The sequence below is a fragment of the Leptonotus elevatus genome, chromosome 15 (assembly GCF_054856555.1).
Source record: "Leptonotus elevatus isolate MCC_2025b chromosome 15, RoL_Lele_1.0, whole genome shotgun sequence".
NCBI classification, from domain to species: domain Eukaryota; kingdom Metazoa; phylum Chordata; class Actinopteri; order Syngnathiformes; family Syngnathidae; genus Leptonotus; species Leptonotus elevatus.
In genome coordinates, this window is record NC_141253.1 from 5,861,456 (window position 1) to 5,889,237 (window position 27,782).

Below are 27,782 nucleotides of genomic sequence, written 5' to 3' on the forward strand. Positions count from 1 at the left end.
TTGGGGAAAAAAAAAAAACAAACCTTTATTTGGCAATTACCGACGAGATATCAATCACAAATACACAAAAAGCGAGTCATTTCCCAACATTTTACAAATGGCTATAAACTCACTACCAAAATGATAAAATGCAAGAATACATTAAACATTTAAAAACAAAAACGGAATTATCACAGCATTCATTTGGCAAGAGCGAGAGAAAAAAACTGGATGTAAATATTATATACACAATTTGTACAGCATCTCGCCACTATGAAAAAAGAAATGTAAAAATCTTTTTAAAAGTATCAAACATTCATCAAACTTTAAAGCAAGTGTGTGACATCCTTTTAGAGTTATAGTAAAACGTGCACATTCAAATGTGGGGGGAAAAAGATGGAAACTGCAAGACTATGAAGGAAATTGTCACAGTTAACCATTTTCAGTTTGAAATTGTCACGAGGTTGACAAAAAATAGCGACACTAGACAAGTCTGTCAATAGTGCTAAGCTAACTGCTGCTCATTTCCTCGGACAGAAAATGCAAGTGTGACACTTCATTTAAAAACTCATTAAAAAAGCTGCATGCTGCATTGTAATGCAAACAACACTAAGGTAACTAAAAGATGATTTAATGACATGTCCTTCAAAATAACACTGGCACAGAAACATGTTTTATGGCAGGTTCTTATGCTTTGCTTTGTTAAAAAAAAAAAAAAAAAAACTATTTTCCAGAAGCTTCTACAGATACGGTAGCACTGATCAATCCACGACGGAGGAATGTCGGCAATGAAGCAAATATAGGGCATGGCTTCACTCGTTTTACTTCCGTCCTAGAAGAATCGACCGGAATACTGCTTCACACTGGGGGATGAAAAACAACAACAACAAAAAAAAAAAAGTTTGTTTATCTACATCAGAGAAATACAATTTCAGAAATTCCACATTTAATTGTAAGCATTTTAATTTTTTTCCAGACTAATTTAAGAGCCCCGTCTTTGCACTCACCTGTTCTGCAGCAGGTACTGTGCGTTCTGGATCTGGTCCTGCGTTCCGATGATGGTAATGATGCGGTCCTCCGAACCCTCCAGCGGCTCGTCGATCTTGATGGACGCCCCGGACTCATGGCGGATCTGTTTGATCCTCTGGCCGCCCTTTCCAATGATGGAGCCGGCGAGCTGGGAAACGGCCACAAAATTTCACCGCAAGTGTCTTTTCCACATCTAGCCCCCCCCCCCACCACCTTTGAACACTCACATCTTTGGGGATGGTGACCTGCGTCGTGATGACGGGCCCTCCGATGTCGCTGTACGAGCCTCGGCCACCTGGGAAGCCAATCACGAAGGGTCTTTCATTGGGATTTACAACATGTATTATGTTTTTTTCCCCCCCATTTACTCACCAGAATGAAAGTGATCCCAGGAATTGTTGTCTTGAAGTCGTCCAAATAGAAGACAAAACAATTCAAAATTAGATAACGTTTTATTCCAAACTTAACCGCAATAGGTTAAAATCCACAATATAGAGACCAATCGTTTCAATGCATGCAGGACTGACAAAAAACGGTGAGACTCACCATAACCGCCTCCACTCTGTATTTCAGCAACAGGGGAGAAGAAAAATCTGGTTTAGTGTCAGCGTAAAGACGGCATGCTGACAGTCGTAACTTATAAAAACGGATTATCATCTTAATATTCATTCTATAAACCATTTCTGACAAGCAGACTCACTCGATTTAATAACTATACCAAGTGAGGGTCTGGAAACGTTCCAGGTGGATGTGGCCACACACACACACACATTATTAATGTTTCACACACTCTGTTGACCTGAAATGTCACACCTGCAGTCCCTCTGGCACAACTTGAACTTTGGAACCACGTCTCCCGCTGTATAACCACGTCTCCGGTTTTGTATAACTTTATAATATAGACATTGTATGTGGGTCAAGTCTAAACTTTTACGACCCTGGAATGGTTGACGCCCACTTGGCAGTTTAAAGTTGTGCGACAGCAGGGACGCATTCATACGTCTTACAATAATACTGTGCATCACTAACGTCACTCTTTACAATCCCCATCACATTGGTATATGCAAATATTAAAGTGTTAATTTTTTAAATATTGTTTTCAAAAGGGATTGGAGAATCTCTGGCGGAATATTCTGCATTCTTCTAACTTCCCCTGGTTGACGTCATGTTGTAATAGAAGCGTGAGTCAACAGCGCATCTGACGGCCGCAGTCATTTGGCCTCTGTTTGACGCCATTAATCCACACAATCCAATTACGAACGACAACGTCACGGATTAATTATTATAAATTTGAAAGGATGCTGCGCAAGAACGACTCGCCCGGCGGATCTCCGCACGGCGTACTCTGCTTGCCGAAAGGCAACCAAGGAGACGAGCGTTGCCAGGCAACCACGGGCCTCTGAAGAAAAAATAAATAAATAAAAAACGGCATCAGCGTTCGTGGCTGCTCTGCTTGTACTACGCTTAGACGAGGAATTCCGATCGCCTCTTGTTTTCGTGAAAAAAAAAAACGGCACAGACGGCGGCACTCACCATGCTGTCGTAGCGATCTCCTCCGCGGCTTCTTCTGTCACTACACATGCAAAGAGGATTAGCATTCACATGGTGAACATTGACGAAAAGGTGCGAGAGGACGTTTTTGGTCTCACCTTGGTCTGTCGTCATGATAACTGCCATGGGAAAATCTATCACTGTAAAAAAAAAAGAAATTAGACCCCAAAAAATAAAAACAATTGCATCATTAAAAAAAGCACTGACAATAAAAAATTCAAATTCAAAATAAAATGTAAAGACTATGAATAAAATAAAACTCAGACCTATTAAATAAAATCAAAAAAATGTAAAAATAAAATGAAATATTCTAGATAAAATCAAGATAACATTGTAACTAAAATCGAATCTAAAGACTACATAAAATACAATCAAAAGAGCAGATTGTAAAAAAAACTCAAACTTATTAAATAAAACGCAAAAAATGGATAATAAAAATTCTAAAAAACAAAACCAAATTATAATATTGTAATTAAAATCAAATCTAAAGACTACATAAAATATAATCAAAAGAGCAGATTGTGAATACATTTTTAAAACACCCAACACTGTGGTCATGAATATTGCTGTAAACAAAGCACATTCTTCTCACCTTCCTCGTGGCGGCGGCGGTGGGAGCGGCAGGTTGCGCGCTCGGCTGCCCACGCGTCCCCGGCTCAGCGGCGGTGGCGGACCGCGGCGGGGGCTCAGGTCGTCGTAATCCCGGCGGGAGGGGGGCGGGCGGCTGCTGCGTGAAGGGGGCAGGCGCTCGAAACCGCCCCGCACGCGGATGGGGTAGCTGCCGCCGGGCCGCCGGCCTCGCTCCTCATACATGACAGTGAAGCCGCCGTAGTCGTACGTTTCGTCATAGAAGTTGGGGTCGTAAGGCTGGGCGCGGCCTTTGATTGGCGCCTGCGACATACCGGCAAGCATGTTCTTTTTTAGCATTTCGGTTAGCGAGTTACAGATAGTAAAAAGCACATTGAGAGATTCAACTACTTGGATGAGCACAAAACTTTCAAGTTCGAGGTCGTATTAATGGTGGAAACGATTTTGAAATGACTTTATTTTTATATTCATCGCTGGGCATTGCATTAGTAAAACATTTTCATTTTATTTTTTGCATCAGCTGATTTGCCTCCATTTTCTTTGAGAGGATGTAATCAGGGGAAGGGTATAACACTAGGTCAAGACCCACCTCAGCTACCAACTCTAGGATGACTTTGATGCATTCGACGACTCGGTCCGGCTTCCCGCCCACGGAGACAACTCTGTCCGTAGAATGTGGACAACAGTCCTGGAACAGCTTGATGGTGGTTTGGGTATTCTGTGGGGTGAAGCAACATCCTGAATGTTACTACGGGAAGCAGGATGGCATTGGGTCATTTCTATGCCGAAATTGAAGTACTGTCACTTTAAGACTCTGGCCCTACCTCTCGCAGCTCTTTGATCTTACTGCCTTTCACACCGATGATGCCGCCCGCCAAGCTCTGGTGGATCAACAGGCGGAGCTCGCAGTCAAAGTCGATGCCGCTGTAATGCTGGTACTTGTTACACAAACACAACAATTGGGTGGGGCGGGGGGGGGGACTAGTTAAGTACCTAAAATACATACATAAAAATGTATACATAGAAATATACATGAAAAAACATTGATTGTATTTAAATAAAAACAAAGACCGTATCAACAGTCTGTTTTTATTTGTTATTTGTTTTTAGCAGTGGTTCTTGAATTTTATACACCAAGTATTCCCTTATAAAACTATAATTAAAATATTATAAATAATAAAATAGAACAAAATCAAGAATGTGAATAATTTTCCATCCATCAAATAAAAACATGCACAAAAACTGATGAACATGATTTGTCATTTATATTTAGTGTTTGCCAGCAACGACCCCACAAGTTGAAGATCAGCCATCATTTTCTTGAATACATCATTCTCAAATAGAGATGAGGGCGTTTTACCTCCTCTAAAGTGGGTATGATCTTCAGCAGAATGTCTCCGATGGTGTCGATGTTGGCGTTCACGCTCAGGATCCTGTGCAAAAAGCCAAAATGAAAGCAAGGCATTACACGAAGAAGACAACGAAACACTATCATCACGAAGACCAGGAAACAAGTCGTCAAGGAAACACGTATAGGAAGGCTTGGACGAAAAGGGCATCAAACTTGGAAGAGAGGAAACGAAGACTAACATGCACTTAGATAAGATTATCTTGGAAGGACGAATGGTTTTCGAATGGCTACAATTAACAAGAGTAAGTGTCGACTGGGGGGCTGGGACAGTTCTTTATATAAAATTACAGAACACAAAGTGGAAATTAACTGAAGCGAGACCTCACTACACGATGGCAGCCCAAACGGCTCACTGGAGGGGGGAGGAGGGGGGGGGGGGTGTCGTAGACCAGTGATTCTCAACTGGTGGGCATCAAATATATTCACTGGAAAAAATGGGGATTGATATTAACCTCTAGTACAGTTCTTTCACATCAGAAATTCTAGTTAAACTCCTTGTCAAATTTACTTTGAAGCTTTTTCAAGTAAATAATCGATACCCATTTTTTCAGTGTTGTGGCCAAACAGCTGTTTGTTTGTAAACAAATTACAATTTACAGATAAATAGCACAAAAAAAAAAAACAAAGCGTCTTGCTTAAAGCATCTAAACGCATAACATGACAATGCAGTGAGCTCAATGAAATTGAAAAAAAATCTGCATTCAAGCATAGGGGGAAATAAGACCAGTTGAGAAGTCCTGTCATAGGCAATGTGGGCAAGGCGGTGGTGGGGAGGGGTGGGGTTGGGGGTACGAGTGGTTACACATTGCAAGGTGGTACAGGACAGCAAGTGGGGTGCAGTGTATGGAAGGTTCGGGGCAATTTAGCAAGAGGGAGCGGGGTTAAACCACGAGATTTGGGGGGAAAAAAGTTCAAGCAAAATTTCTGCCTCAAAGCTTCCTTGAGACCATTTTCCCAAACATTCTAATAATACTGCAGTCACCTGCACCACTCCGTGTAGATATAAATTGACGAGATTTGACTCCCAGAATTTTTTTATTTTTATTTTTAACTGGACAGGAGGTCCTAGGTTTACAACTACCGGTATATCGACATATGTTTCAACGTTATCTGACTTTATGACTTTACTAAAGCATTAGTGTCGGACTTTATTAGTGTACTTAAGATTTTTCTGCTATCTGCACTTGAGTATTTATTTTGGTAACTTTATTTGTATTTATTAATTTTTATGTTTATTCTTTTGAATAGAAACCACTACTTTCTACTTCTTCGTTTGTCAAAACAGATGTGTTACTTTTATCAACTTTCGCAGATGACGACATGACGTAAATAGAGATACCCACCGTTTAGAGATAGAGATCTTTTGGAGTCATGAGGTGGAAGCGGAAAGTGACCCAGTGAGCATGAACAATGACGACAGATTTGGAGAAACAAGATATTCCTGAACCGCGGCCTTATTTCGGCGAGCTCCTTATGTCAACCTAAAACCCACTTCTGGTGTTGAAACATTCTTAAGTCTATTAGGACAAACACAAAATAGGTAAGATTTGTATTTTTCCAGCTGTTATTTGCTCATTGGCATTTTTGTTAGTTTATATTCATCATGTTAGCAAAGCTGTCGGAACACTTTTTAGCAGCATAAAAGCCTGAGTTAGCAGAGGAAAATATTCGATTTTTTTTGTATTATTTTTTTGGGGTACCTACATTAGCACAGACTGTGAGTTTGCCACATGTTAATAGCAGGTGGTGGTTGCAAAGCGACAATGGAAGGAGATATTATAGGTGGCAATGCGGGGAAATGGATGGGTGAAGGAAGGGAGGGAGCGTTCGATGGGTGGGGCTTGAGTTCCAAAGAGGTCCGCCTGCCTTGCGCACCTTGGACAGCCGACATATCAAATATTCATGGTAAAGGTAAAGACGTTTAGTAATGGACAGAAACATCAAGAGGACATGTGGAGGGGTTGGGGGAGAGGGGGAGGGGGGATTTGGCAGGGGGGTGGGGGGGGGGCACTATCATCATTTGTATGAAATATAAACGTAGCAGCGAAAAACAGAAGGCATCTTATTCATGACGTTGTGAGGCAATAATTGGTGGGACATACCGCTCTGGGCCACTGCTGTCTGGGACAGATACACTGGCATTGTACTGCGTGGAGGTGGAGGTGGTGGTTGGAGAGCATTGGGCGGGGGGGATTCAATCACATGTTAGGGGCACGGGTTATGGGCAAGGTCGACCAGGGGGTGGCAGGTGGGCGGACGGGCGGGCGTTCGGGGGTTGGGTTGGGCCAACGCAGGAGGGGCATGTCGGTCCAGTACATGGGCAACGGGCAGGTGGCCAGAACATTGACCAAAAAAACAACAAAAAAAACATAGAAAGGACAAAGGGGGAAAGAGGGGGGAGAAGGAATACATTTTTAATTGAATGCACGCTGAACTTTTATCGTTTTTAGGCAAAATGTGAAACAGGAAGTGTGGCGTGGTCAAAACAAACGGTCAGAGATGATCACAAAGCATCCCTCTGGATTTTCTCATGCGTCATGAGGGAGATACGATTTTCGGCCAACGGTCAAACTTCAAGTACATGTAGGGATGGGCATAATCGTCGATTCATCCAGGGATTCCCCAAAAGTGGTGTGGCGGAATACGTTTCAGTTACAGGAATACATTTTTTAAAGTAAGATTAATACATCATGACGGATTCTTCATGGAATTCAAAATGGAGGATATTATGTTAAGCTGACACAGGTTCAGAATTCAAGGAACCAAAAAAATTACAATTGATTATGTTGCCCATCCCTTCCTTCAAACAGATAAAAATGTGAACGCAGTCCAAATAAAAGTAAAAAGACAGGAATAATTACAATTCCGACTTGCTATTGGGATACTTTATAAAGCAATCATTGAACATTTCATGTGATTACTCACATCTGTGCGCAGAGCTTTTATGTTCTTGCCGCCCTTTCCGATAACGGCGCCGGCGTTCTGTGAAGCAGCAAGGGGGGGGGGGGGGGTCATTCTCAGGAAACGGGAAGAAAAACAAAGAAAAGTGACAGGTGTCCTCACTTTGCTCTGGAGCAGCACACGCAGCTCCAACATCTCGTCGGCGTTGCGCGAGCGCTTGTAAGCGTGCTCTTCGTCCATGTCCTCTGCCGGACGCTTACCTGGCGGGGGGGGGAGCACCGGGGACACATCATAATGAGCAACGTTGACTGGTCAATAATCTAGTGTAATGTATTTGCTCCAATTGAAAAGAAAATGGACCAAAATGAGGGTTTCCACCTCTTAAAATGGGGCAACCCTAAATCAAGATACATCTGTAGTCAGATACGGAAGCGGGGTAAGCGCTTGTTGGATGAATATACATAATGCGAGTGGCACTGGGTTTTCGCTATGTATCAGTTGGCAGTCAAGCACAGACTGGAAACCACTCAGATGCACTATGTTCCCTTCCTGAAAAAAAAAAATGTGCATGGGCGCCACAGAACAGCAGTATTCCTCCACCATCTGCTCGGTAGCAGCAGCCAGGAATGATCTATTTTCTTTTAGCTCATGTCAGCCCGTGCAGCTATTTGCTTTGAAGCTGTCAGGATAACTAAAAATATTGTGTATAAAGTGAACCCTCGCTGATTCATAAACAGCCCTATTTATGCATTTTTTTTAAGGTCCCATGCCATGCCGTCAAAATCTAGTTTTTCTCACCGTTTTGAATAACAAAAGTCAATGACTGCTCCTTATTCACGGCTCCATATTATGTTTGCTCCACTCAGGAAAAATGGCTGAAGGAACGTGCACACGCGTGTGATGCAAAGCTAAAATTCTAAAAAAGGTTGAAGCATGAATGGTTTAATTTTATTCTTGGAGATAGCAATCGTTTATTGCAGACACAGGTCAACACAAACGAGAACATAAGTAACAAAAAAAACAAATTAAATAAAAGCAAAACTGTCCATACTAAAAATGTATACACACTATTGCACCAATGCAATCTAACCTTGGAGGTTAATCTATTAACAGCTTCTCATTGGGCTGACCACAGGCTTCAATGATGTGGTTCTCTGACCTGTCTACAAGAATTTCATAAACAAAATGTGTTGTTTTGGGGCACATTTCGTGGAGGATGACTTTGTAAACATAAGCTTTCCACACATGCTAGAAACACATTTCCAGGATTTAAGCGAGCGAAGTAAAAGATGTGAGACATGAGACCTATAGCGAGGCTCATTGTGGGGTCAGCAACAAAGAAATCAAGGTGGTAAACTGACATTGGAAGTTAACGTATGAACTAATGTCAGACGCTTATGTTGGTCTTCTTTAGCTCTAATGTTAAAAGGAGCTGAAACTAAAAGCTAATCCAAGAAAAACATAGGAAGCTAACTTCAGAAGCTGAAGCTAGCTGTAACATTGGAGACAACATTGGAAGCTATAATTGAAGCCAACTTTGGAAGCTAACAGTTTTCCAAAGCCATTTATTTTTTTTAGGTAATGTTGTCAGATTAGTTTGGAATTAGTTTTACTGTGTATAATGAACACTGTACAAAAAAAGCCTGATCTTACCATTGGTATCCGTGCTGCCAAATGTGAGATCTTCGTCCTGCTGTTCAATTTGCACCTCCATTTTATGTTGCACCTGCAGCATGGCACGAAAAGTGAATGTTACCAACTTAGTGCAAAAGTTGTTTTCACAAAATATGGATGCCAACCACAGTGTCTGTGCCGTGAGAGATCTGATGTGGTGTGCTGTTGGACAATATCCAGCCAAGATGACGCAATATACAAGTAACTTATGTATCCACCTGTTCCCATTCATACATCAGAATAATAGTTTTGTGTTCAACTATTAAGGCCCAGATTTCACTCTGAGTATATAAATTTGAGTATATAAATCTGTAAAGACAATGCGTTTTTTAGTACAGTGAACCACATAAAAGCCGGCCACGCATTACACCCATGCACTCACTCAGAATAACCGTACAAACGTATGAGCGCTTATGACGTCACTCATAAAGCCACGCCTCTTAAAGGCCAACGTCCACTACTACAAAGCGTACAATAATTACACATTCTAAAAGGAAGCTATTTTTTTTAAACATTCTTTTATTCTTCTTTTAATAAAAATCAGAGCGATTTTTTCAAATCTATTTAGCGCGAACAAAAAGTGTTACTCCGCCGCTCCCGAAATCAATGCTCACTTGTGGAGTCAAAACAAGTGCAACCCTCAACAATGCGTCCCAGTTATGAAATAAATGACGCACACGAGTTTCGGTGACGTTTAGCAAATATTTTACAACATTGCAGCGGCTCAGAGTTGGCGTTAAAAGGAGTCATGGCGATTGGAAGAACGCTTGTCTTTCGTAGCGGGTAAGTTGACGTGACTGCGAGGCTAACGGCTAATGCTAAGTGCTCGCGAGGCGTGTCTGTCTCGACTAGACTGCGTACACGTTGCGACCGCGCAGCGAACTAAACGTGCACATTTGTTAATTCATATACGCTTGTAAATGTCTATAAGCAATATTACGCTTTCCTAAAATAATTAAAATCCGTCAATACTTACGACAAACCGCCGACTGCCACGCTATTCTGTTGCCTTGGATAGAACGAATGAAAGCTAAAGCTTTTATCATGGAGGCGAGGTGACACAATGGTTTGCTTGTGGCCTACACATACGGCAGCGCCGACGGGCGGGGGTGCACATCACCCAGCGTACGACCGCCCCTACCGGACCACGCTTTGTTAAAATCAAACTGCTTTTTTTTGTAACAGAGTGCGTTTCTCCCGTGTTTTAGACTGAAGGAGTGTTTAAGACACCTCAACGTTGACTGTCAGGTTGGCTATCGACATGTAACTTGAATGGGCTCTTTGCACAAATCCACTACTTCCTGACCTCAGAAACCACAATGCCAATGGCCAGACACACTTGGATTAATCAGTTTGTGCGATCATCAAAGACAGGAAATGAAGGAGTGGTACTGAGTTCAGGAAGTAGTGGATTTGTGCAAAGGACCCATTAGAATATCAGCACGAGATGTACAACTTTTGTTTGGGGGGAAAAACGAATTCCAGTGTTTTTGGTGCTAAATTAGATTATCTTGTACAATATCGTATTTCCTTGTGTAATTGTTCACAGCGAGGTACAACAGGATGGCGTGTGCCGTGTGGCGATAACCATAGAACAGGAAATAGACTGAGTAAATACAAATGTGGGCAAGGACAGCCACAATCGCAATGCACTTTCAGACGAACTAACAACAAACATAAAATGCAACACTTGCAACAAACTGCTGTAGGATGTCACTCACTATGCCACGCCCCTTAAAGACATACATCCAACATACAAATACTTCCGAATGTAGAGTTAAATGGTTTATTTTGACCCCATTATGGATGAATCGATTTAAGATTATTTCCTACTGGGCAGCCACCACATTACACGGCAGCCTCCATTTTGGATCCAATCAAGCAGTCTCCTCATAAGCTTTGCCTCGCACCTTCACACGCGCAGGCTTTGTCTCGCTCCCTCTCCCCCTTACTCTCCTATATTCTAAAGTTACCATGGCAACCATTTTAATTCGGTTCTTGATGTTTTTCAGGAAGGAGTTGATGGTAGTCAGAGTTGAGGGGAAAAAGCGGAGTGTACATATTTTTATCCGCAACCATAGCGACACTTGACATTGTCCATGATGTTTGTATAAAAAGAAAAAGAAAAGTCGCCATGGTGACGCTCACTGATCCCGCCTTGTGTGTACGTGTACGTGTACGTGTCCGTGTCATACATCCCCAATGATCCCATCATGGCAGTTAACAGGATTTCTTCTCTTTTTTTCCTTCAACATATTTCCCATCAATAAAAGTGGGGATACTTAGTTGTATTATAGATACTTTCTCTATTAATCAATTTAATTAATACTGTACATACTGCATATATGCATACATACACACATACGTATATTCTATATACAGTACTGTGCATACTGTATTTACATATAAAATCAATTCATCATTGAGCAGTATAGTAATTTTCTAATGTTTAAAATGTGGCTACTTTTCAAAGTTAACAGTCGCCATCATAAGATATTAACTGCACAGGCAGCCCTTTTAAATAAAGTACAAGTGTAAATAGGAGGGACCCACTGGAAAATCAATACAACTAAAATAGAGTAAAACTACTCTTAATCTTTCAAAGCAGAGATGGAACAAATAGGTGTTTGCAGCGTGACACTGCCACCTGGTGGAATCTAATAGGCATTGATGGGATTTAATAAGAAAGGGCTGAAGTCAGTGCCTGCTCGCTTGTAGTACATTTTTAGCGTGTGAATGAGGTTTTAGTCATTGTACTGTTGCATGCTGTAAGCCAGACTTTTGCCCGTGTGACCTTTGCCATTTTCTTTTCTGTGCTTATTATCACAGTCTTGCCACCACTACTGCCCGCCTTCTCCTTAAAATAAACTAAAAATGGCAATTTGTATAGAAATGTAATCCTTTCATGTTTAGAAGCTTACTAAACTGACATCTCGGGCAAGTAAAGATGAATAATTATCATCATAATCAAATTTGTAGTAGCAGAATTTTTCATGGAGGCATCTGGTCTCGTGCGTCAACTGTGAACGTCACACCGTGTGTGTGTTTTGACCAAATGTGTTGCGTGTTGGAGAGCAACTTAGTTTGAATGTTGATATATGCGTGTTTCCATCACTTTCAAGTTACCCTATCAATATACAGGGTGGACTTGTTCAATTAACTTGGCAGTGAAGGGAGGAAGGGGAAGAAGGAAGAAGGTAGAACAGGAAGGAAGAAAGGAAGGAAGGAAGAAAAGAAGGAAGGGATGAATGAAGGAAGAAAAAAAAAAGCTGGTCTGAAGCAGAAGGGAGGAAGTAAGGAAGGACAGAAAGATGTAACTGAGTGAAAGAAGATGGGAAGGACAGAAAGAAGGCAAACAAGTAAGCGTACATGAAGAAAGAAAGCATGTATGAATGAAAGGAAGTATTAATTACAGACAATCTGTTGTGGAAGAAAGGCAGAAAGGTAGGTTTAAGCGGCAAAAGGAAGAAAGGATATGAGGATGCATAAATTAAAACAGGCGTGATGAAACGGAAAAAAAGTAGGTTCACACACGTGAAATTAGGATGTAAGGATACATGAACAAATATTGGGTCTGAGGGAAGGTTTAAAAAAAAGATTTAAGTGAAGGAAGTAAGGCTGTATGGAAAGTAGAAAGGAAAGAAGAAACCACAATAAAGGCAGATCTGACAGGGAAGGAAGGCAGAAAAGAAGGTTTACGAAAGGAAGTATAGGGTCAGGAAGTGGAAAATAGGTCTGGGGAAAGAAGACAGGAAGGAAAGGTCATGAAAGGAAGGTTTGCGAAGGCAGAAAAATAGGTTGCGGTGAAGGAATGCATGATAAAAAGCTAGCCTCAGGGAAGGAAGACGGGAAGGAAGGAAGGATGGTAAGGAACAAACAAGCAAAGAAAAGAAGGAAGAAAAGCAGGTCTGAGGAAGGAAGGAGGACATGAGGAATTGAAGGAAGGAAGGAAGGAAGGAAAATAGGAAGGAAGGAAGGAAGGAAGGAAAGGAAAAAATAAGCAAAGAAAGGAAGAAAGGAAGGTAGGAAGGAAGGAACAAGCAAAGAAAGGAAGGAAGAAAAAGCAGGTCTGAGGAAGGCAGGAGCACATGAGGAATTAAAGGAAGGAAGGAAGGAAGGAAAATAGGAAGGAAGGAAAGAAGGCAGGAAGGAAAGGAAAAAATAAGCAAAGAAAGGAAGAAAAAGCAGGTCTGAGGAAGGCAGGAAGACATGAGGAATTGAAGGAAGGAAATAATTAAGACAGGAAAAACTGTAAATATAATAAAATATAAAGTGGACTTACTTTTGGCTCATCCTGTATATAAATAAGAAGGGGGGGGGGGGGTGTTGATGCAGGTAGTCGTCGTCCTCCCTGCATCACCTCGTGTGTGGGGAGGGGGGCAGCAAAGGAAGGAGGTGAAGAAAGGAAGGAGGGGGTCCTTCCATCCAGCCTTCCTGCCTGCCTATCGATCTCCAAACATCTGGAACACGTCATATTTGTTTTTACAAGCCTAAAAAAAAAAGAAAAAAGAAGAAGAACGGGTTGGGGGAGGCATGCGGGCTCCGGAGAAGTGAGACGGCATCATCTTCATCATCATCATCATCATCTGCTGCTGCTGCTGCTGGAGCACTTGACACCTCCACGAACGGCGGCGAGCGTGTCGTGCGCGATCGCGGCTCTGCAGACACGCCAAGGCCGCTCCATGGCACCCTGATCCCCCCTCCCCCCCCTCCTCCACATCTTCCTCCGGCAAGCCCTCCGCGCAGATCGCGATTTAATAGAGGAGAGGGCTTTAATCCCTCTGAGACGTTTTACATCTGAAGGGGGGGTGGGTGGTTTGAAAGAGAGAGGGGGGCAACACAAGAGGTGTGTTGTTTAGGATTTTCCCCCCCTTGGAATTTGTATCTTTTTTTTTTTGCGATGGACTGGCATGGCATGGCTCGCCTCGGATTCCTCCTGCTGGCGCTGCGCGGACTGCGGGGGCTGAGCGCCGCCTGCCCCGCCGCTTGCACCTGCACCGTGGCGCGGATCGCGTGCGTCGACGGAGCGGCGCCGAGTATCGAGGATTTCCCGCTGCTCACCCTGGACGACATGGAAAACATCACCGACATGTAAGTGCGTGCGTGCGCGCGCTGCCGTGCGTGTGTGCATGTCAACTTGACGATGATGATGAGATGTTTGAAGGATGAAGGTGATCATGTTCACCTACACACACACACACAATATCGTCACATATTTCATCATTATCAAATCGTGCTGTGTTGAATGCGCGCAATACGTGTGTTTAACATTGAACCGCGTGCACGTAACGCTCGTGCACGTTTATTTGGATTTACACAGCATTCCATGAAATACGCACACACACACACACACACACACACACACACACACACACACACACACACACACACACACACACACACACACACACACACGCATATCCAGGCCCGGCTTTAGGGAAGCTGTCCATAAAGGGGCGTCAGTGTGAATCACCCCCCCAACCACCACCACCACCAATAGGATTGTTGACAGATTGCACACATGCAGGTTAAGTGTGTTGAGGCCAGACACGGCATGATACGTCAGTAAAAAATTAATAATTTTGTAATTTGGGGGGGGGGGGGCACACTGACAAATAGCGCTGTCACTATCGAATATTTTTAGAATCAATCAATCTATCGATTATTCAATCAATTAATCAAACACATTTTTTATTTTGCATTAAAGTGTATTACAAAAGCATTTTCCCCCCCTGATTACTACTTATTAACCGGTGATTGGTGTTTATTTTGCATACTTGGTATTCGTATAGTGATAAAAGTATAATAATGTTACCGGTTCGGTCATTGTTTTCCAAAGTGAAAACAGATGATTGCAAATGTCTTATTTTGATTAAACACAAGATAATCAGTCATCTTTCATGAAGGACTACAGAAATCAGTGAAACAATTACTGTTGATATGCTGAAATCAGAGGATTTGGACAATTTTAAATTTAAAAAATGGCTCCAAACGGTTACTCGATTATTCATATAGTTGTCGATTAATTTGATAATCGATTACTTGTCGATTAATCAATTAGAGTCTCTGTTTTTCTTTTTAAAGACAAAAAAGGTTTGTTTACCGGCGTCCAGCCTTAGAAGACACGATTAACTTTTTTAAGGATTAATCGATTATTTTTGAGAGCTCTACTGACAAATGTTAGTTTTCCCATAGGAAATACATTAACATTTAGCAACATTTGGTAAATACAGTATGTGCTTGCTTGATTGCCCCTGTGATTGGCTGGCAACCAGTGTAGGACGTATGCCACTTCTGCCGCCAAATATTAAACCAGTTCAATATTTGCGACCAAAAATCTTCATAAAGCCGACCACTATCTACTCTGAGCTACTGAATTTGTGACATGGACGGAATGTAGCTAATCAAAGAAGCGCTCTGACCGACGAACAAGGAAGCGGCTATAAATAAAGTGCAACACAAAGTATTTTTTAAAGCAACCGCCATTTGACCGACAAGTGAACACGTGAGATTTCTGCCTTCAAGATCTTTGTGTTGAGATTATCAGCGCAGAGGTATGAATGTAAATGGCTGTTTGTAATCTATACTGCCCACTAGGGTGGTAGGTGAGTTGGAGCAAATCCCATCTGACTTTTGGGTACACTATCGTAGGTCATATATAAAGACCAAAATAAAACATCTGTAATGCTTTGTTATTATCTGTTCCCCGACAGATACATCGCTAATCAAAACAGGCTGTTTGAGCTCAACGACAACAGTCTCAGGCACTACATAAACCTCCGGAACTTGTAAGTACCGCACGTTTGTACTGTAAGCATGGAGTTGACATGAGATTCTAACCTAGGATGACTCGACAGGACAGTTGACTAACAAAAATGCTTGACAAGTTTTGCTTTGCTACCTGTGATTCGCCAAACTAATTCTTACTGTTTCCGAAAACTGCTTCATTTCTGTGTTGTATGGAGTTGACCAGCTGTGAATTGCTAATCAACTCAGATTGAGTAAACTAGCTTCCACATTAAAAGACCCCCCCAAAAAATAAATAAATAAATATATATATATATATATATTCTTTCATTGTTTTAACTGCTCCACATCTGTGTTACATCTGCGACCTGTTATTCCAACCCAGGACAATTGGACTAAACAGATGTGTTTTTAAAGCAATCATACATTGCCTTAAAGACGGCCCCTGCCAGTTTAAAGCTAACACATCATGCTAACAGTTAGCATTGAGTTGCAGTTTTACATCCCTTTAAGCACAGGCATACGGAATATTCTTTATTCTCTACAGAAAATGACGAATATCACAGCAAGTGACTGAGTAGTAGTAGAAGAAGAAATAGTCTATTCTTCTTCATTTGTGTCTGCGCAGCTGGATTAAACAGTACTGCCTCCCAGTGGCCAAGGCAGAAGGAGCAGCCCACTGAATTAGACTACAACATTAAATTATGAAGATTTAATGTTATTAACCTACATCTTTTATAAAAGTACAATATTATTGAGTGCTTGAATTATCTGCCTAAAAAAAACTAAAATGTGGGTATTGACTATTTGAGAAACCATTGTTTTGAATTATGGTCACAGAATGAAATCAACTTTTATCTCAAGGCACCAATGTATTCGGAAACAGTATGTGGCGATTAGGGCATCATGGTACTTTGCTGGGCTCATCTGACCAAAGCTCTGACTTCCTACAGAACAGTGACCAGGACCAGGTTGACGTTCATATCCCCGGATGCCTTTTACAACAATTCAAGACTACAATACGTGTAAGCAGCCATGCATTCCATTTCAAGGCAATATCTTACGCATTTGTTTCACAGTTTAAAGCTGTCATCATCAAAACATGCCAAAGAATGATATTTCCGCACTATTCCAGACAGTCCTGAGCCTGATCTGTATATGGTTGAGTCAATGCCGATGCAGAGCTCAGTGCAGTGGGAAAACCCCCCAAAACAAAACAAGACATCATATCCGATTTATATGCCAACTACTTGTATTTCTACTTCCGCTACAACTACTTATACTCTACTACAGTACTTATACAAATTCTGCCAACTATAACTTTTACGGTTATTTCTACAATTGACAATACCATTTCTGCTACTATTATTGTTGTTACCCCCTTTAGATAGCTAATTAGCTAGATACTTTACCAATACTACCGTTACTATACTTTTGTCTCCACTGTGGATAGAGAGACAGACACAGTAGCTAGTTAGCTAGCTAGCTACCCTTTAACATAATTTAATGCTTCATACGAGTCGCCTTTTTTTGTGTGGTACTTTTGTCTCCCCTGTGGATAGAGAGACAGACACAGTAGCTAGTTAGCTAGCTAGCTATCCTTTAACATAATTTAATGCTTCATACGAGTCGCCTTTTTTTGTGTGGCACTTTTGTCTCTCCTGTGGATAGAGACAGACACAGTAGCTAGTTAGCTAGCTAGCTAGCCTTTAACACAATTTAATGCTTCATACGAGTGGCCTAACATTGTATTTTCTTGTCTTTTAGGAATTTGCGAGACAACAACCTGTCAACACTATCATGGAGGACTTTTCAGAACTATAACATCTCTCAATCGTGAGGCCCGCTCTTCAAATGCTATTTGCTTCCGCATCTCATCAAACTAAGAGGGTTCTCAAACTTTTTGGGTCCAGTGACACTGTCAAGATTTTTTTTCAAAAGAACCTTTCATAATCCAAATAAGTCAACGCAGCCACCACGTGTATCCTAAAAACATTGTGAATTATTATTGAACTCAATTAAATATTGATTTGTCTTTTAAGTCTCCTGCTGTCCGGAAACCCTCTGGACTGCGTCTGCGAGAACCTCTGGATCAAACTGAGGAGCCAAGAGGAACCCGACAGCCAAGATCTGCAATGCAAGGACGAGCAAGGAGCAACAAAAGCCTTCGCCACGCTCACTCCGCCTGACTGCGGTAATGTGAAACCGCGTTAAAATAGGCAACGTGGCGCAAGCTTCCTGAAAGTCCGGAGAGCGATCGATGGGGGGGTTTAGTTTCCCCCCCATGGCCCCGCCGATCGCTCGGCTATTTAAGACCATCTCCTTGTGTCCCGCAGTGGTTCCTCAAGTAGAGGTCACCCCCACGGTGGTGACAGAGATGCAGGGCAGCGACGTCAATGCGTTGTGCAGCGCCTCGGGCTCGCCGTCTCCGGAGATCCGGTGGAACCTGGACATGGTCTTCTCGCAGCATGAGGTGAGCCGGTCTAATCTGATAAGCCGGCGAGCTCCAATGAGGCTTCATGCTCATTTCTCAAAGGTCTAAGGTTTCATTCTCCAGGGTTTACAGTGGAGTCCAGCACATGTCAAATTTTTCAAGATGCGGCTTCGACCCGCCGATATTCAACACCGTATCATCTACCGCACAAATAGGATCTACGAATCCACCTGAAACCCACTGAAGTTTTTAGTGATTAACCAAGGTGGGCCGCGTCAATGAATTGTGAGCGTCCTCCATTTGTCTCCAATCGTCAACAGTTGGGACGCCCTTCCGTCATCGTCAGTGTTACAAGCTGAACTGCCTTTTTTGTTGTTGTTGTTTTAAGTTTCATGACAAACTGTTAGACATTGCCTCAACTCTGGTACCGGTACTGGATACTGTGTAGGGATTCCTCTACTGTGTTGAAGGTGGTGCAAATTCATAGGAGCGACATGATAAATGGGGATTATTTATCAATCATATTTTTATTTACGGACCAAGGGGGTGTTGGGGAAAGAGGTGCTGCACTAGACTGACTGCAACCTACTGACATAAATACTCAGTAGGGCACCAAACCGCGTATAAATCCGCAAGTAAAAATAGTCCAGGCTCATTTGTCCTATTTAAAAATGGGGTGTTTGCTGAAAAAGCTATCATAAATTCAACACAGTGACATAAACGCTTTATGTGAAGCTATGTGTATAGAGAGTGATGCTAATGGCGCAATTTAATCTTTAAGGGGGGGAAATTCAAAGAGTTAGCATTTTAACCTGGCCAACCCAGCTTGAGGCTAACTAGTATCTTTTTTGGCTATTGTTTACCAGCCACCGTGCTATCCTATGTGTCCAGACTGGCCCCATGGAGACGCAGAACAGGCTCATCCTAACCAACCTCTCTTCCGAGGACAACGGGTTGGTGATTACGTGCACCGCCGAGAACATGGTGGGTCAGACGGAGGCCACGCTGCAGCTCAACATCCTTTGTAAGCACGCATTAGCACGCTAGCATCTCCAGCTTTACAAATGTTGTCGTTTTGTTTCCAAGTGGAAGCAGCAGAAGGGCTGGTCATTTTGTTTTCATTACTGCCTCCGTTGATCTTATTGACTTGATGTGGTTTCCTGTCCATAACTCTTCCTCCTGTAAAGCCACGCCGTCCTCTGGTTCCACGTGTTTCCTCTCCCATTGTTCACCGTGAGGTTGTTTGTCGCCATGCTCAGTAACAAAGCTACTGCTAGCTCATGCTAACGTTTGTCTTTATAGACCATTAAACGCTGGCTATGGTTTACATTTCAATGGATAAGTTGATTTAAAAAATGTATGTGGTGGAAACTCAGACCGAGCTTACGTGAGCATTAGGTTACTAGCTAATTGGCTACCATTAGCAGGCAGGTTAAGCTAATAAAAAGATCGCAAATCAAACGTTTTAGACAAACCTAACAAAACATCTGTCCCTTTGGTGATGGCTACTCTTTTGCCATCCTTTTCAGTTCATGTCAGCTGTAGGTACTAAAGGTTTGCCACCAGGAAGTACCTTTGTTCAGAAATATGAAAAGGTCATTGAGAAGGTTTAGCCGGTGCCATGATTTGTCTCCATACGCAGTAACGCAAAACTTAGCCACTATCAACTCATGCTAATGACAGTCTGCATCTTCAATCACACCAACAACAAAGCTACTTTCCAATATCTGCTCATCTAACATTTGTATCTTCGATAACTATCATCAACATAACCACTGTTAGCAAGTGCTAACATTTGTCACCACAGTCATTAGTCAGCAACCTCCCAAAAGTAGCCACTGTTAGCAGTTGCTAATATGGCCATTAAAAACATTGTCCCTGTTAGCATGTGCTTATGTTTGTCTAAAAGCATTATTTCCACTCTTGGCCAATGCTAATGTCTATACTATTTGACATCCCCCAAAAGCTAATATTAGCTGGTGCTAATGTAAGTCTCCATTCCAGTTGTATCGTTTGTCTCCGTACACGACACCTCCGAAACAACATGTCCTCTCTCAGCCTTTCAATGTTGTTTTTCCTTCGGACCGCTCCTCCCTCCCCGGTCTTTGACTTGCCAACCGCTCCCCACCCCCCCGTGCGACCGCTCGTCCCGTCAGTCGCCCCCATCATCCAGCAGCTGCTGGAACCGGAGCAGGGCCACCACTGGTGCATCCCCTTCAGCATGACAGGCAACCCCAAGCCGGACCTGCAGTGGTACTTCGAGAACGCGACGCTGGAGGAGCAGGAGGACTACATCCGGACCAGGATCCACCAGTCCACCAAGAGCGAGTATCACGGCTGCCTGCAGCTGGTCAACCCCACCCACATCCACAACGGCATCTACCGCCTGGTGGCCAAGAACAAATACGGCCGCGACGAGAAAATGGTGGCGGCGCAGTTCATCGACCCGCCCTACGATCACACAGGTGCGCCCAACTTACCCTCATCTTCCACTTTTCTCGATACACTCCATTGCTAACTTAAGTTTTGTCTCATGTGCTGAAGAAGATATTTTCTACTACTGTAAGTCACCTTGCCGACTGCATGTTTATAGTGCTGTATGGGCGTTTTGAATTAACAATGCTGTATTCTCTACTTCTGCTGCTGCTGCCTGTCTTCAAATGTCCAGACACCACTGGTAGGACATTTCCTATTTTTGTTCTGTTGTATTGTAGCAATTGTAACATTATCCAAAGTAGAGAGCATTACATATAAATAAGAACATTTTAAAATCAGAGGTGGGCATTCCGTTAATAAGGTTTAGTTGGACCTAAATAAATGTTTGAAAACAAATAGGGTTGTTTAAAACTCAGTTATATCTTTAACCACTGGTTAAGTCGATTTAACCAATCCGTTAACTGTAAAAAAAAGAAAGAAAAAAAAAAGAGCCAGGCTTTCCCTTTTATTAAAAAGCTAGGTACTGTGCAGCAAGTGGCAAAATGGCCGCCCCGGGTGGATTATGCTGCTTAGTTCAAATTCCACAAACACGGTAATCAGAATACTGTGTTTTAGGCTAGTGGGCTGCATAGAACATATTGTCAGGAGAAATTTTGACTTGATTTCCCCTCGAACAAAAGGATACATAAGGAAGATCAGGCAGCACAAATTTGGGCACAGGAGGCCTTTTGAGGCTGGCAGCCTGGTTCTTATTTTATTGTATTTAAAATAAAATTAAACAAACTTAAGCCTAAAGTTTATTAATATTAAGTTCACTGGAGTTTTCTTTTCTCAAGGTGCTGTTCCATGCATCTTGAGAAAAATGCAGTTTTCCAAATGTGCTAAGCTAATTTGAGCTAAGTAGCTAAATGCAAATAACCTTCTTTTTTTTTTTTTTAACAATCCTTTTAAAATATATTTTTGTCCTGTGTAATTTTTACTACATTTTTTAGGCATGTAAAATGTGATAAATCATCTTATCATATTTTATATTTATTTACTGTAAAATCTAAATGGATCGTTTTTGGTGGGTATTGACGATATTTTTTTTGCTTTTATTTTTGTCATCCTTTTCACCTTCTCTTTTTACCTATTTATTTATTCTGAAAAATTATGACAAATCTGAATTGTTTAAATTTTGTATTTCTTTCACCAAAATAAATCAACAAGGGAAAAAAAAGAAGATATTATGTGACTTTTAATGACTCACAATGAAATTCTGCTCGCTTCCAGACTCGCCACTGCCGCCAATTGATGACAGCATTGCTGTAAGTGAGAAGCAAGCCATTAAAAATTACATTAATTTCCCCGAGTAGGCCATCAGGAAACTTTTGTCAAATGGCCATCCGCTGTTACAGTTGCAATTTTTTGTTTTTGTTTTTTTCCCACCCCAGGTTTATGTAGTGGTGGGAATCGCTGGCGTGGCATTGATGGGCTGTGTTCTCATGGTGATCATTCTCAAATATGGAAGAAACTCCAAGTTTGGAATTAAAGGTGAACTTGCCTTACTTTTATGAATTAAAATGTGTTCCGTTCTTTATTTATTTTTCTCAAGCAAAAAAAAAATCATATTGCTTTAAATTGTTAATCCAATTTTAATATTATTATTTACAGAAGCGTATTGCATTCACTTGGGGGAGTTTGTTTTTTTGAGTATTTTTTTCTTTTTATTGAATATTGTTTTCCCTATTTTCTTAGTAATTTTAAAAGTTTAAAAAAAATCCTGTTTTTCTGAATAATTTTTTTTCTGTTTTTCTGAGTAATTTTCCCTGTTTTATAAAATAATTATTTTTCTGATGTTCTGAATATGTTTTTTTTAAATATTTTTAAAGGGGTTTCCCAACAAACAAACCACAATACAGTAAAGACACATTCATTCCTTTATTGCGAGCCAGTAAGTAAACATGACCATCTTATTGCATATGGAGGTATGCGGGAAAGTGTCCGTTTCCGCTATTAGTAACTTGAGGTAAAAAATTAAATAAAATACTCCAAAAAACAGAACACCACCTCTGTTTATCTGAATTTTTTTTCTTCCTTAAAAAAAAAAAATCCATATTTTTTCTGAGTAATTTTTCCTCCTGTTTTTCTGAATTTTTTTTCAGCCTGTTTTTCTGAATTTTTTTTGACCAAAAAATATATTTTAGGTTTTTTTTTCAAGTGAATGCAATACGCTTCCGTAATTATTTAACATCTATCCTACAACAATTTTTTTTTTTTACAAATATCAAATAATGTTTCTTGTTACCGATCACATTCACCTTTACATTTTCTATATTTTTTTGTTGTAAATAATGTGAAAACATTATTGTTCAAAAGAAAAATGCTAATGCACTAATGGCCTGGTGCAATTCAATTACAGTATTCTACTCACTACACACTCACCCTCCCCTTCCCCTTCGTCCTCGTGTCGCCAGGCTCCTCGTCGGTCATCAGCAACGACGATGACTCGGCCAGTCCCCTCCACCACGTCTCCAACGGCAACAACACGCCGTCGTCGTCCGAGATGGCGCCCGACGCCGTCATCATCGGCATGACCAAGATCCCAGTCATCGAGAACCCGCAATACTTCGGCAACTCCGGCAGCATGTTGAAACCAGACACGTGTGAGTTACCGCCAGATCTGATTATCCGCTACCTTTTCAAATAAATCCTTTTGAGTGGAGTGGGGATCGATGCCGGATGCAGGAGACTAAAACAAATTGTGGAATTAAATACTGGACAGTAATGGTTCTAAAAATGACTATTTTTTTTACAATACTACCCATAATGTTAATAACCTTGTATATTGTGTGTCCTAACCGCAGTCGTGCAGCACATCAAGAGACACAACATCGTGCTGAAGCGCGAGCTGGGCGAGGGCGCCTTCGGCAAGGTCTTCCTGGCCGAGTGCTACAACCTGACACCCGACCATGAAAAGATCCACGTGGCCGTCAAGGTACAGGAAGCGTCTTGGGTAAGGATCGACAATCAATACGCGACGCTTCTTTATGGATTCCTGCTCGTAGACGCTGAAGGAGGCCAGCGAGAGCGGCCGTGCCGACTTCTACCGGGAGGCGGAGCTGCTCACCAACCTGCAGCACGAGCACATCGTAACCTTCTACGGCGTGTGCGTGGACAGCGACCCGCTCATCATGGTTTTTGAGTACATGAAGCACGGAGACCTCAACAAGTTCCTCAGGTAAGGGAGCAAAAATTCAAACTTTTCCTACAATTCCAAACTTTCATTAAAAAAAAGTTGCTAAATTTTAGGGGAGGGAATGTTTGACTGTCTGACGGTTCTATTCTATTGTGATTTTTGGTTCTGCGGTTCGATTCGGAATCGATTTTTGATTCAAAATGATTAGCTTGACAATGGTTTTCTGCCCAATGACAAATGAAGACATTAAAGTGACTTTTAATTTATTAAACGTTTTGAATTGTAAGGAAAGTGCCCCCCCCCCCAAAAAAAATGTATGTGGACCACAACTGCTACTCTATATAGATAACTATAAATTTAATAGCTTTTATAGTATATTCTGCCCTCCCTGAGCAGACAGAGGTTGGCAGATAGCCAACAGTCCCTCAAAAAGAGTCTAATGTTGCTGTTTATTACACTTCAGTCGAGGTTGACTCTAAAACGAAACATTGTTTAGCTTGTATCCTGAACGTAGCTAGCTCAAGGCTAATGCACAATGGAAAGCGCCGTTGACTCGCTAACGCTAATTAGCGCGCCAATCGCGGCACTTTTATCACTGGGGAAAAAAAGCTATTCGAACAAAACTCTGCAGGAATGTATACAGAAAAGCATATTAACATTACTCACAGTCACAGGCATATGCTCTTCATACGGAGCAAAACAACAATAAAAACAAAAAACAACAACTTGTGATCACGAAATAACTTTTCCTTCTACTCTTTTATGTGGTTACTGGCTAAGAGTGTATCTGAACGCGCAGAACCACACTGCCCCCAAGTGGCCAAATTGTATACAACATGAACACCGCTCCCAATAAAAAGCACAAGGGCAACACGTCCATTTAGTATAAAATAAATAAATGGATTTTTTTCTTATGGGAATTTAAATGTTGGCACACCTTTGCTACATTTTTACCTTTATGGCTTGACTTTCTCTTTTTTTCTTTTTTTTTTTTACTTTGTTGTTGTTTACCACTCAACTTGTATTTATTTATTTTTAAATTAGGAATATTTATTTTATTTTTATTCAATTTTTTAAATCTTATCTTTGTATTGCTAACTTACTATCAATGCCATGCAGGTCCCACGGTCCGGACGCGGTGCTGATGGCGGACGGGCAGCACAGCATCCTGGTGGAACTGACGCAGTCGCAGATGCTGCACATCGCGCAGCAGATCGCCGCCGGGATGGTCTACCTGGCGTCGCAGCACTTTGTGCACAGAGACCTGGCCACCAGGAACTGCCTGGTGGGCGAGAACCTGCTGGTCAAGATCGGAGACTTTGGCATGTCCAGAGACGTCTACAGCACTGACTACTACAGAGTCAGTACATTTATATTCACAACGTTCGTTTTCATTTTGATGCCATTTATATGCAAATGACGTGATCTGCATATATGGATTAGTCTCTATGGTAATGAGGGCCAAGAGAGCAAAAATTGAGCACATTCCTCATTTTTCATATTATAAAGACGTCTTCATGGAGAGTTAAAAGGGACGCTGATTATCCTGTGACTGTAAGGCCATGAGGGGATTACACTTCCTTTAGACCAGCTTCTTCTTATATGACAGTGTTTACTAACCTTTATTGAGGCAAGGCACATATTTTACATTAGAAACATCTTATGGAACAATACCAAACAAAAAGGTTGCAAAATATTGCTATGGCGCCATCTGGTGGCACAAGTATAGTGCTTTGCTGCCGTCTTGTGGTGTCAATGGGTTTCCGACCTTCGGGTTTTCGCCCATCAATTTTGCTTCTGTTTCCGGTTTGAGACGTGTGGGCCGCGTCCCAGTACTTGCGCTTCCGCCATTGTCCCTCTCAATTGCGCGTTCCCGTCGACGGGTGCGAGGCTGCGAGTGTGTAGTGTCTGTCTCAGTGTCCGAAGCATTTCAGATAGCCGAGACACCCTCCCGCCGATAAGCGGGAGCGCGCGGTTAAGGGGCGCAGGGGTGGGGGTGCGAGTGTTGGAACGCGGCCAGCCGTGGCTGGAAACGGCGCTGATGTATAAAACCCGGAAGTCGGAAGTGCGAAGGCATCTACTCCATAGCTTTTTGTGTTTACTAACAAATTTACTTCCCAGTACTCCTTGTGAAATCTTTCTGTTTTACTAAACGAGCGGTTACACAGGTTACTGGAAAAATCGCGTGAATAACCAACTCCCCAAATCAACCCCCCCCCCCCTCTGTACTCGTATATAATACGATCCCCCGATATGAATGAAGATTCAAAGCCTACCAATAAAGTGTAAATGCGTATAAATCCTTTTTTTTTTTTAGTTAAGTACATGTTTTTCAAAGTTGTTTGGGAAAATCTTGTCTTTCTTCTGTATGCACTTAAGTTAATAATTTTATTTTTTATTTAATTTAATTTAATTTTTTTACAAAACATTGGTAGTGCCTTGGTACTAGAAAACGTCTAAACAATGTGGAAAAAATATTATTTATTTTTAATCACCGCCTCGATTCGGGATCTTTTTTTTTTAATGAGTGTTATTCACAAGATCCTTCTGCCATCATGTTGAAGAACATTTAATTAATCGACCTGTCACTATATGTTGCTGGTATAGATAGATGAACAAACAAACTTAATTTACAACAAAACCAAACCAAAAAAAAATAAAATCTATATATATATATATATATATATATATATATATATAAATATAAATATAAATATATATATATATAGTGAAATAGAATTATTTACAGCAACACAGTGTTTGGGAATCAGTGCAGGACACTTTTTTCCCACTCATTCACTGCAATTGACGGCTATAGACGTAAAAAATTCATTTGAACTATTTCTATTAGTTTAACATTTTTTTCCACTTTTGTTAACAAGAGTATGAAAACCTAGAAAAAAATATTGTACATTTAGAACAGATATAAAATTTGTGATTAATCGTGAGTTAACTATTGAAGTCATGCAATTAATTACAAAAAAAATAATAATCGCCTGACGCGATAAAAAAAAAAGAGAAAAGATTATTAAAAATGAGGGGCGTCAGGCGATTAACATTTTTTATCGTAATTAATCGCATGACTTCACTAGTTAACTCACGATTAATCACAAATTTTATATCTGTTCTAAATGTACAATAAAAAAATCTAGGTTTACATACATAGTGGATTTTTTTTTTTAACTAATAGAAATAGTGCAAATGAATTTTTGACATGTATAGCCGTCAATGGCAGTGAATGAGTTAAGATGGCCTCATTTCCAGTCCCTCTGTCGCTTCTTTAACCGGCAAGACTGAATCGGATTGACTAGTCAGAACAAAACTTGTAACAGCCACCTTCAACTATGCAGCAAACTTGTTGGCATCTTTTCAAACGTGCTTTTTTTTTTTTTTGCGTTCTTGCCGCAGGTGGGCGGCCACACGATGCTGCCCATCCGCTGGATGCCCCCGGAGAGCATCATGTACCGCCGCTTCACCACCGAGAGCGACGTGTGGAGCCTGGGCGTGGTCCTCTGGGAGATCTTCACCTACGGCAAGCAGCCCTGGTACCAGCTCTCCAACAACGAGGTCAGTCCTGTCTTAATAGTCGCAAAGGTTTTTTTTTTTCTTCCTTTTGTATGAGGAACTGTGGTCTTGCCATTTGAGCCGCAACTCACTTTTGATGGCAGGTGATCGAGTGCATCACGCAGGGCCGCGTGCTCCAGCGGCCGCGCACCTGCCCCAAGGAGGTTTACGACCTGATGCTTGGCTGCTGGCAAAGGGAGCCCTACACGAGGCTCAACATCAAGGAGATCCACGCCATGCTCCAGAGCCTCGCCAAGGCCTCCCCCGTCTACCTGGACATACTGGGCTGA

The 27,782-nt window shown here is 41.6% G+C and overlaps 3 protein-coding genes across 9 annotated transcripts; 2 read left to right on the forward strand and 1 right to left on the reverse strand.

Moving 5' to 3' along the window:
- On the reverse strand, window positions 1-24,714 carry hnrpkl (heterogeneous nuclear ribonucleoprotein K, like). 7 transcript variants are annotated; one of them, XM_086097209.1, is made up of 20 exons: window positions 24,595-24,714; window positions 23,570-23,863; window positions 23,175-23,481; window positions 22,000-22,055; window positions 13,416-13,623; window positions 9,113-9,185; window positions 7,622-7,719; window positions 7,484-7,540; window positions 6,661-6,704; window positions 4,508-4,580; window positions 3,972-4,085; window positions 3,737-3,865; window positions 3,152-3,450; window positions 2,658-2,699; window positions 2,542-2,581; window positions 1,555-1,570; window positions 1,381-1,410; window positions 1,236-1,303; window positions 987-1,156; window positions 1-842 (listed from the first exon to the last, which is right to left on the reverse strand). In XM_086097209.1, the coding sequence occupies exons 3-20, from the start codon at window positions 23,376-23,378 to the stop codon at window positions 812-814; spliced, it is 1,752 nt and encodes a 583-aa protein (XP_085953335.1). In that variant the 5' UTR covers window positions 23,379-23,481; window positions 23,570-23,863; window positions 24,595-24,714; the 3' UTR covers window positions 1-811. The 7 variants fall into 7 exon arrangements, with proteins under 7 accessions (XP_085953335.1, XP_085953337.1, XP_085953336.1 ...); XM_086097211.1 differs by having other exon boundaries at window positions 13,416-13,593; window positions 23,175-23,863; XM_086097210.1 differs by having other exon boundaries at window positions 3,972-4,079; window positions 23,175-23,863.
- Window positions 13,473-20,941, forward strand: LOC147161745 (BDNF/NT-3 growth factors receptor-like). Its single transcript, XM_086097216.1, has 9 exons — window positions 13,473-14,224; window positions 15,847-15,921; window positions 16,834-16,905; window positions 17,648-17,716; window positions 17,923-18,074; window positions 18,217-18,353; window positions 19,206-19,338; window positions 20,471-20,779; window positions 20,859-20,941. The coding sequence occupies exons 1-9, from the start codon at window positions 14,034-14,036 to the stop codon at window positions 20,924-20,926; spliced, it is 1,206 nt and encodes a 401-aa protein (XP_085953342.1). The 5' UTR covers window positions 13,473-14,033; the 3' UTR covers window positions 20,927-20,941.
- Window positions 23,377-27,782, forward strand: LOC147161746 (BDNF/NT-3 growth factors receptor-like). The gene is made up of 6 exons (XM_086097279.1): window positions 23,377-23,395; window positions 23,597-23,727; window positions 23,798-23,970; window positions 25,048-25,288; window positions 27,337-27,495; window positions 27,597-27,782. Exons 1-6 carry the CDS (start codon window positions 23,377-23,379, stop codon window positions 27,780-27,782), a joined length of 909 nt encoding a protein of 302 aa, XP_085953405.1.

Bases quoted from the DNA above. Each gene is read 5' to 3' on its own strand.
- LOC147161745 (XM_086097216.1), top strand. From the start codon at position 14,034: ATGGACTGGCATGGCATGGCTCGCCTCGGATTCCTCCTGCTGGCGCTG. The intron at 15,922-16,833 runs GTAAGTACCGCA...GACTTCCTACAG, and splicing joins TACATAAACCTCCGGAACTT to AACAGTGACCAGGACCAGGT. The intron at 19,339-20,470 runs GTAAGCACGCAT...TCGTCCCGTCAG, and splicing joins GCTGCAGCTCAACATCCTTT to TCGCCCCCATCATCCAGCAG.
- LOC147161746 (XM_086097279.1), top strand. The intron at 25,289-27,336 runs GTCAGTACATTT...TTCTTGCCGCAG, and splicing joins ACAGCACTGACTACTACAGA to GTGGGCGGCCACACGATGCT. The intron at 27,496-27,596 runs GTCAGTCCTGTC...TTTTGATGGCAG, and splicing joins ACCAGCTCTCCAACAACGAG to GTGATCGAGTGCATCACGCA.
- hnrpkl (XM_086097209.1), bottom strand. From the start codon at position 23,378: ATGCTGCCGGAGTTGCCGAAGTATTGCGGGTTCTCGATGACTGGGATC. The intron at 9,186-13,415 runs GTAAGTCCACTT...GCCATGCTGCAG, and splicing joins ATATACAGGATGAGCCAAAA to GTGCAACATAAAATGGAGGT. The intron at 6,705-7,483 runs GTGAGTAATCAC...ACCTCCACGCAG, and splicing joins TAAAAGCTCTGCGCACAGAT to TACAATGCCAGTGTATCTGT.